Raw genomic sequence first — 10,341 nt, forward strand, 5'->3', positions numbered from 1 at the left:
CATATCCTTGTTCTTATTGGTTTGGCTGAACAGTGTTTCTCCAGCATAAGGAGAGGAAGTACTTCCACCTCTTCACAATATGGCCATGTGGGCGGAGCCAGTCCAGCTCCCTAAAACCAAGCAGATTCTGAATGAGGCTCAATAATCAAATATTCAACTGGATGAAAATCAAGGAGAAGATGGATTTGGGGCAAAAAAACTTTCCCATGATGCCAAGCATGCGTCCTGCTGACCTTCTTATGACTCCTGTGGAGCGCCTCAGTGGGCGGAGCCTCCTGTATGGTAATGCTCAATACAGAGTGTGCTAATGCTGAAGCTACTCCTAACTTTATAGTGGACTGTTATATTCAGACATAGTGTGCTAAGGCTAATGTCCTATTGCTAAAGAATGATCCAGACTGATCCAATACTAAGTATGAGGCAGACTGACCGCTGAGCTAATGCTAATGCTAGAACAGGCAGCAGGTGGCCGAGGGTTTGGCTCTGAGAATGCTCATCAAGTGCAGCTGTGCCGGGTTAAAGTCCTGCACATGGGCCCAGTTCTGGTGTAATTTTTGATCCCAGTTCTGGTCCTGGTCCTTGTCCCTGGAGATGACGTGGTACGACGCGTTCCCAACATTCCTCAGAGGGTCGTAATCCAGACTAACACGATCCGGACAGCGGAATGTCTCCCTGATGACCGAACCCTGCCGGGTTAACGCCACCAGACCAGACCGGGCCGCCAGAACCCGGACCACTGGGGAGTACAGGTACTGCACGTAAAGGAGTCCTCCTGAGGAGCAAAGACACACAGACATACACAGAGGAGTCCTCGGGAAGCATGTGAACAGAACACACACACACACACACACACACACACACACACTGACCTGTGTTTACGTTCCAGACTTTTATAGTTCCATCGTTCGATCCGGTAAAAACAAATCGATTGCAGTCGGAGAACGAAGCGCAAAGAATCCCAGTGAATAAGAGACCCTGAACACAACACTGTAACTGTTAGCTCATAGCTGTTTGCTGATAGCATATGGGTTAGCTGTTAGCATGCGTGTTAACTCTCCCACCTTGTACTCCATGCTGTGCTCGAGGGTCAGCGGTTCCAGTGCCCAGAGTCGCTGCACAGCATCCTTGGACCCGACCAGCGCATGCATCCCACTGCTGCTAGTAACCACACAAGTGATGGCACTGCCATGTGGCTCCAGGTCCTGTGCCACTCCACTGTTGTCATCCAGGAAGTCACCTAGTGCCACTTCGCCGCACACTGTCCCATACAGCAGGCGCTCACCAGTGAGCAACGCCATAGCAGTTAGCGGCGCATGCAGCAGCGAGGGCGTGACACTACGTAGTGGCCCCTCCACCGATATGCTGCCGTCCCGGCTGCCCAGCATGAACAGCCGCACCGCATCGTCGTACGCCACCGCTAGGCGATTCTCACATGCATTGGCCGTTAGCGCTAGCACGCGGGCGGCGCCTTCTGGTGGTGGTATGCCAAGTGTCTCCTGTGGCTGCGCTAGTGGGAACATTAGCACCGTCCCGCCGTCCAGACCACAGAGAAGCAGGCGCTTCAGCTGCAGCAGCTCCAGGATGCTAACTGCCGCAGAGACAGCCAGCGGAAGGTCCAACGATCCTGTTAGCATGTTAGATTATTCACATTTTCGAATGATGGCATGTTAATGTTTAACATGTTGGAGTGTTGGTATGTCAGCTTCTTTGTATTTCAGTATGGTAGCAGCGTAGCATATTACATGTTAGCATTTCAGTATGGTAGCATACTGGTATAGTAGCATGTTAGCCTGTTAGGATGTTAGCTTATTAGTATGTGATCCTGTTAGAATGTTGGCATGCCAGTGTACCGGACTGGCTGCTCCAGCTGCAGACCTCCATGTGACCCTGTTAGCATGTTAGTATGCTAGCGTACCGGACTGGCTGCTCCAGCTGCAGACCTCCATGTGTCCTGGGTCGCGGACGTAGTAGACCCGGTCCCCGTCCTGGGTCAGGGCGGAGTGGGCAGAGCCAGCAGGGATGCGGGGGGCAGGACGGTGTCGGGTGTCATACTTTGTGTTCCAGACAAGGACATCAGGTGACGACACAGTTGCTGACAACAGGAAGTTATAGTAGAAGTGCAGTGATGTCACCGGAGAGTCAGAGCCAATCAGAGAGTCCAGGAGGGAACCAGTGGTCACAGACCAGACCTGGAACCAATCAGAGTCCAGGAAATAGTCAGTGGTGGGGTATTAGCAGGTAAATAGACAGGGAGGAGAGGGGCAGTGCTTTAAGACAGAGAGGGGCTTAAAAATGCCTTGAGGGGCGAGGCTTTAATGAAGAGAGGGGCGTGGCTTTAAGGAAGGAATAGGCATGTCTTACTCGGACCAGCTGGTCAGCTGCTCCCGTAGCGACAAGTCGTCCGTCAGGGGAAACACACGCAGAAAGAACGACATCATCATGACGGAGGCGGAGGAAGAGCGTTACCATGGAAACACTCACCCGGAAGAGGCACAGGACAAATTCCGCCCCTAAACACATTTACGTATGTAAACCTTAGGTGACATAAAACGTGTGTAACAAAATGTGTAATAACGTAGAATGTGTAATGAAAAACATACATAACGTAAAAATTTTACGTAAAAAGTCATGCATGTTATTAAAACATTATTGTTATTGATGTGTGTGTGTGTGTGTGTGTGTGTGTGTGTGTGTGTGTGTGTGTGTGTGTGTGTGTGTGTGTGTTACCTGCAAGCAAAATTTTCTCATCCTCTGTAGCCATTAGCAAAGTCGGGTTTATTGGAAACTCAGCAGATGAGTTTTCTCCTGAAGCTGAAATCTGAAGATTGAACTAAATAAGTATTTCACAAAATTTGTATTGATTGTGTTGTACGGTGATGTCATAGTCCTGTACGATGTTTTGTGTGGTGTTTTCTGCAATGTTGTATACAATATTTTCATTGATTATATTGTATGATGATGTGTACGATGTTTTAGAAGAAGTCACCTGGTGCAGGAAGCCTTGTTTAGACACCACGAACACGCTCCCTCGGTTAGCTAGCGTCACACAGGCATCGGGCATCAGTTGCCGCTCTGCTGGCTCCACCGGTGTCTCTCTGGCCCCGCCCCCAACAGACAACACTCGGATGCGGCTGAAGTCACGCACGGAAACCACGCAATCTGCCAGGAGGCCGAGCACAAGCTCCGCCCCCTCACTGCAGCTGACGCTGAGGGGGCGGAGCTCTGGACCATCCATTGCCCAAACTTTTACCTAGGGGAGAAAGTCAGTCTGAGGCCCCATCCACTCATAAATTCCGCCCCCTCTCCTTAGCCTCACCTCCAGTGGTTACCTGTGTGCGGGTGTAGACCGCCAGCAGGTCGTTACTCCGGTGCAGGTGGACGGTCGACACTCCGACATCCACAGGCCCCGCCCCCTCCACACACTGCAGTTGCTCTCCACCAATCAGGCTCCACCTCCTCAAGGAGCCATCAGCAGCCAATGAGAGCAGGTGGGCGGAGCTATCCAGCACTTGGACTGAGAGGACAGACGCTGCAGCAGGGAAACTCATAATTGCTAAACTCATAGCACAAAGAGAAGGTGCTTGCTGCTAATGCTAACCCGACAGAAGGAAGATACGATGCTGTTAATGCTAACTATTACCTACTAAGCGCTCACTGCTTAGTCCAATTGCTACCTGCTTACTGCTAACAGTGTGCTGCTAACTCTTAACTGCTAATTTTTAACAGTTTATGGTTAAGTGCATATTGCTGACTTTTTATTGTTAACTGCATACTACAAACAGTGTACTGCTAACAACTGTTGTTGTTTACCTGTGTGTCCGACGAGCGTATGGATCAGTTGTTGGTCTGTGAGGCTCCAAACCAATAATACGCCGTCGCCCAAGCCTGCAGCCAGCATCTTTAGCTGCATGCTAATGTCCAGGCAGAGCACACCTGAAATAGCTAATGTTAGCATTAATTAGCCACATAGCATTAGGAGATCCAGCTCACTCGTTGGCCAGTTGGCAGTGAGCAAGATAAGAGTTAGCCAGCTAACAGGATATCGAGCCGGCAAAAGACCAAGTAACTGTCGCGCCACCAACCTCCTTTCAGCTCTGTTAGCTGGTGTGTAGCCGTTAATATGTGCGCTAGCGCCCCGCCTGGTTGCTGCAGGAAGCTAACTCGCGGTATCAGGACAGGGTCAGACATCTCCAGTAGACGTTCTTCACACTGCGCACACAGACGGCCGATGACCGCTGGGAACTCTGCTGCTAGCGACGACAGGCGCGCTAGCAGCTCTGTGTAGAAGAGAGACGCATCTGGAGAGGAGAGAAAGCTGATGGCGAGCCGCTCAGTGTGGTTAACTTGGACTAACAGCTAACTGTGGATAGCTAGGACTAACTGATGCTACCTGGTGCTGTGTCTTATTACTGGATTACTGGATTTAATTGTAGCCAACTGGTTTCCTAGTTCTAACTGATGGTTATGATGGTAACTGTGGCTAACTGGATGCAACTGATGCTAACTGGACCTAGCTTGTGCTAGTAGGAGCTAACTGACCAATGTGTCCTTGCAAGAAGTCCATTCCGGGCCTCATGAGGTCCAGCGCGTCCCGGATCAATCCAGACTCGGTGCAGTCCAGGTGCTGGGCCACGTGGTCCAGCTCCCTGACCAGACCTGAGACCCCGCAGACCTGGGTCTTCGCAAACAGGAAGTCTGCACTGCCTGCAAACAGCGAGCATCCATTAGCGCAGGCATCACACTAGCTAAGGGCTCACCAGGTACCTGTTAGGTGGGGCTTACCGACCACTTCCTGTTGTAGCTCTGCCAACATACCACTGTGGAGCAGGTGATATGGGAGCTCTGTTAGCTTCCGGATGTTGGCATAGCTTGGACTGAACCAGAGAGGCTGAGGTGGGACCTGAGAGCACAGAGAGCCAATTAGAGACCAGCTCTGTGGTGTCAGCCAATCAGAGTGCAGCCAAGACATCTGGGAGTCTGAGATGTCTCCGTCTTTACCTTCCTGTCTGTCTCCATGGATACCTTCCTGTCTGATTGTCCCCATGGTCACCTCTCTGTCTGAGTGTTTCCATAGATACCTCCCTGTCTGAGTGTCTCCATGGTTACCTTCCTATCTGACAGGACCAATGAGAGTCCTGGAAGTGACGCTGGCTTCAGTTTCCCCGCCCATCGACCCAGGAAGTAGTCGGCCAGGATCCTGTGGCACCGCCCCCTTCGCTCCACTGTCAGGTAGCGCTCAGACACCAAGTCACTGACTCGCCTAAATAAGAGAAGTCAGCGGTCATCTTGTGGAGGGGTGGCGAGAGGACAGAGGGAGTGGAGCTTACCGACTAGCAAAGGCAAGCAGCGCGGTGCCCCGGGTCCAGCGCTCCTCTAGGACATCTTGCAGGTCCAGGCGGAGGCGGGACCAGAGGAGAGGGGGCAGGCGAATCAGAGAAGGTGAGGGGGGGGGTGACAGCCGGTACACCTCGCTGATAACGTCATCATCCAAGGACAGGAGGTCGCGGAGCTCTGCCTCCAGGAGGCCCTCCCTGAGGGGGGAGGGACAGGTTTAATCCAGTTTAAAATGTATTAAACTGGATTGAACACATTTCAGACAGTTTAATCCGGTTTAAAGAACTAAAAAAAAAGTTTAAACTGCTTTAAACCAGTTTAAGACAGTTTAAAATTGGCCTCAATCTTTTTGAACCAGTGTAATATAGTGTGAATCTGTATTCCACTGAATACATCTGAACCGGTCTGGGTCTCACCTGGCCAGCACCAGGTATCCTAAGGCTCCGCCCACCAGCTCTTTGCCATGCCGCTTCTCAAGCATTAGCATCGTTAGCATCACTGTCGCTCTCACGTCGGCACCGATATGAAGCTCCTCCTCCCCGGAAAACGATGTCCATCTTGCGGCAGCTGCCACCACTAGCTGGATATGTAGCGGGCAGCCGGCAGGCTCCAGGCTCCGCCCCATCAGCTCACCCTGCTCTGCTGTTACCTTGCGGTGTGCGGCAGCTAACCGCGCTGTTGCCACCTGCTCACAGTCACTACGACTCAGACGACCCACGTCGAACAGACCCTCCTCGCTGAACTTTAGCCGCGCATTAGCCAGTGCGGCGCCGCCATTGTCAACAGAGACGAGCAGATGCACATTGGGTGGGACTTGCCTCGGCAGCCAGCGGAGCTTCTTAGTATGGCGGCGCTCTGACAGAGAGTCCAGTGAGTCCAGGATTACCGTTAGCTTGCATCCACGCCGCGACACTTCGGTGAGCACATCTCTGAAGCGCTGAGCCGAGTCGGCGGTTAAAGGGTGCAGGGCTAGTTTAAAAGCGTGGCATACTTGGACGCTAATGCTGTTTATGACATCATCGATGTCCGGCACAAGCGGATGTCGCGCTGCGAGCAGCCGAACAACCACCACAGCGGCAGCATCATCGGAGACGTCGTGTGCGAGGCGGCAGAGCAGTGCCGTCTTCCCCATCCCAATTCCGCCGTGCACCACTAAGGGGCAGTGCCATGAGGCGCCGCCCTTTTTCATCACCAGGTGAAGCTTCTCCAGGATCTGGTCTCGCCCACAAACACCTTCAGCCAACTGACCGCAGAGCTCGTTGTGAAACCTCGCCTCCTCCTCCTTGTCTTCCTCTGTATTGCCATGGTGACCATTAATCTCCGCTTCCAGGTGCTCGGCAACCTCGCGACAGAACGCCGACAAGTAGCGGGCATGTTCTGGTCTGCGGGGGTCGGCCCCGCCCCCGACCAATTGGACCAGGTGGAGCCTTGGCACCGCATGCAGCAGGAGCCGGGATTTCAGTGACAACATGAAGCCCCGCCCCTCTGCATCTACCGCCGCACGCAGCAGCCGCGTCAGGCGGCGTGACGCGTCGGGCTGCCGTGGTGGCTCACGTAGAACCGCAAGGACTGAAGAACCAGGGTCCAGGAACAGACCAGCATCCAGCTCACGCTCCAGTACTGGAGGTCAGAGGTCAGAGGACAGAGGTCAACTGAAGGCCACACAAACTAACAAGGAAACAAGAGAGTCGCTAATTGTAGCTTTATCAGTTCCTAATACTAATAGATAGGAGTGTTGCTAATGCTGGCTTTAGTATTTTTGCAAATAATAGCTTTAGCATAGTTGCTAATTTGAATATTAGCACTGTTGCTAAATGGTACAATTAGCAGTGTTGCTAATGTAGGATTTAGCATTAATGCTTATTGTAGATTTGGTAGGATTAGCACTGTAGCTAATGTTAGCATTAGCAGTGTTGCAAATGCTAACTTTAGCAATGTTTATTTATCCTAACTTTATTGACTTTGCTCATACTGTCTTTAACTTAGCATGTAGCACCATTTCACACTACCTGATGTGTAGAAGTCCCTCGTCTGCTCCGCCGTCAAGTCTCCTTCATCCTCTGCTTTGCTAGCTGCACTGCACAGCAGCTGTAGCAGCCGTGTCTCTGTTAGTCGCCATGCTAGCAGGCTCTTTTCACGGCGCTGCGTTGCCTCGGGCCTGCGGTCATCGTATTGTGGGAAGTGAGTGCCGATTGGCTGTAACATGTAGACTGGCGGGATTGCGTTTGCATCTTTTATGAACCAGCGACGCAGCAGCGCTAGCTCGTCTGGCTCTGCCACATGAGACAACAGCAGCTGGAAGACTTCATCTGCGATGCGACAGGGGAGGAGTCGCTGACCATAACGATCTCCCAGGAGGGCCTGTGGATAGGTTAGCATGGAGGCTAGCTGTTGTCAGGAGGCTAGCTGTTAGTATTGAGGTTGTCTGGTAGCATGAAATCTAACTGTTAGTATGTTAGCATGAATGGAGGTGAGCTGTTAGCTCAGCCTTTAGCTGAGGCATTTGCAGATGATTAGTTGTTCGCAGCTAACATACAGTTAGCTGCGAGCTATAAGCAGTGAGCATTAGGAGACGGACAATAGCAATTTGTCAATAGGAGACAAATAATAGTAAGCAGTTAAGAGACAGTTAACTGGTAGCAGTTAGACATTAGCAGACATTTAACATTCAATTAGCAATTAGCGGCTATGTTACGATGAAGCTTGGTCCTCTTGAGAGCCTCCTGCAGGTCCTGATTTCATGATCCAGAGCCTCCAAGTTCTCCTGGTCCACTACGCTGAACAGACCCCAACACGGATCCAACATCTAGTGGGGTGGGGCCACGGGAGAGGGGGCAGGGACAGAGGATGGGTTAAGGTCATAGGAATAGAAGGAGGAATCAGGGGTTGAGGCATGGTTACATAACAAAGAGGAATCAGATGTTGGGGGTGGGGTCAGTGTGTGTGCGACAGACCTCAAAGTGTAATCCTCGTGTCCGACAGTACTCAAGTATTTGAGGACTAACTTTATCCTGCAGAGCTCGTCTCTCATGACTCATATCTGAAACACCATTTGCATTAGCGTATTAGCATTAACTTGTGTAACCGCCATTAGCTCTCATCAGCATTAGCATTAAAGGCCTGTTAGCAGTGACCTGTTAGTGTTAGCAGTTTGCAATGTATTGGCAGTTAACATTGGCCTTTTAGCACTGAATGAATGAATGAATGAAATGTATTTTTTGAACATGAACATGATTATTAGGAACAAAACATATTTTAGCAGAAAATAAGAAAATTAAAAGTCTCAGCATGTTCAAAAAAAGGAGAAGGAAGAAGCTAACTTATGTTTGCCTTCCACTTTTACACATCTGACTTTGAAACGGCTACTGTTTACTCTGTCAAGATGTCATAATTTCTCCTTATTGAAAAAAACGTAATCATTGGAGGTACATTAGTCTGAACATTTTTTTTTTTTATATATGCAAAACAGCAAAAACCAGACTGTATGGCGATTCAAATCAACCTCTTGAAGAGGAAATGAGACATTTGTCCCATGTCCACTTTAATTTATGTACTTTTCTAATGTAAACATTTTAAACCTTCTTTTAAGTTGCTTTCTTTGATTATTACATGTAGACTATTCCACAGCCTCACCCCATTGACAGATATGCACATGCTTTTGAGTGTGGTGCTGCCATGGATTGTGAGAGATTTCCTCTCCTTAAATTATATCTACTATCTCTTTCTTTGAACCATTTTTCGATATTAACTGTGTTAGCAATCAGCATTAACCTGTTAGCAGTTTGCAGTGTGTTAGTATTTAAAATTGATCTTATAGCAGTGTGTTACAATTGGGTTAGCAGTTAGCATTGACCTGTCAGCAGTGTGTTAGCAGTTAGCATTGGCATTTTAGTTATGTGTTAGCATTGTGTTAGCAGTTTGCATTGACCTGTCTGCAGTATGTTAGCACTGTGTTAGCAGTTAGCTTTGACCTTTAAGTTATGTGTTAGCATTATGTTAGCATTGACCTACGCATTGTGTTAGCAGTTAGCATGTTACCTGTTAGTGTGGAGCTAACAAAGACTCGGATCATGTTGGACTTGAGTCTTGTAGAATCTCGTCCTCCCACTTCATTCTGAACATCCACATCCTGCGGACACAAACCTGGCCCAGAACCCAGACCCAGGCGTCGTCCAGGACCCAGACCCTGTCCAGGTTCACCTCCTCCTGCTCCTACTGCTCCAGGATCAAGACCAATGTTAAAACTGGCATGAAAATAGCAAAAATCTCACTTGTTTTAGGCTTGTTTATTGCTCGTATCATGTTTCCTTATCTCAGATGAATTAGTCTAAATTCATTTAGAGCTATTTTACAGTTAGCTGTAAAGCTAGTTTGTAGCTCATTTTAAGGGTAGTTTGTTGCCGATTCCAGGCTACTTTGTAGTTTATTTCAGGCTAGTTTCAGGTTAGTTTATAGCTAATTTCAGGCTAGTGTCTAGCTAGTTCTATATTATTATTTTGCAGGTACTGCCATGCTAGTTTCTTGCTACTTGTTGCACAAATTTCAAGTGAGTTTCTAACTAGTTATATTCTAGTTTGTAGCTATTAAAATGCTGAAGCTAGCGTACCTGGTGCTGCATCCATCGTCTTCACCGTCTGTGTTGATCTGATGATGCTGGATTGATGATTCAGGTGTGTGGCCCCTCCCCCTCCCTATCCTGCCGTTACCACGGGAACCAGTCCTCCTGCCCAATCAGCAGCCAGGGAAACGTTTGGTTGATGGAGGCGTGTGTTTTTTTTACAGTGATATCCCTGGGGAGTAAAAACCTATCGGGAGGCAATTAAAGCAGAGCAGGAGGCAAAAACAACCTTCAGACCAAATATATGAGTTTTAATGATTGTGATGAGAAAACGTCTGAATCCATGAAAAGATGAAAAAAACAAGTCCACAAAAGCTAAAAATGTAATAAAACATGTTAACAGTTACTGTGACGCTTCATTACTACAAGTTACCTTTTTTTGGTTTTCT

General features: G+C 49.2%; 1 protein-coding gene across 1 annotated transcript; it reads right to left on the minus strand.

The window, feature by feature from the left end:
* Positions 1-449: 449 nt before the first annotated feature.
* Positions 450-9,956, minus strand: LOC308137630 (NACHT domain- and WD repeat-containing protein 1-like; the record flags this gene model as incomplete). Its single annotated transcript, XM_080506382.1, has 17 exons — positions 450-772; positions 870-975; positions 1,062-1,624; positions 1,916-2,189; positions 2,362-2,510; positions 2,728-2,830; positions 2,987-3,250; positions 3,330-3,514; positions 4,083-4,298; positions 4,540-4,704; positions 4,783-4,900; positions 5,107-5,260; positions 5,328-5,531; positions 5,751-6,954; positions 7,344-7,643; positions 9,373-9,549; positions 9,941-9,956. 17 exons carry the CDS (start codon positions 9,954-9,956, stop codon positions 450-452), a joined length of 4,521 nt encoding a protein of 1,506 aa, XP_080362508.1.
* Positions 9,957-10,341: the final 385 nt, after the last annotated feature.

This window comes from Blennius ocellaris, assembly GCF_963422515.1.
Source record: "Blennius ocellaris genome assembly, chromosome: 12".
NCBI lineage: Eukaryota > Metazoa > Chordata > Actinopteri > Blenniiformes > Blenniidae > Blennius > Blennius ocellaris.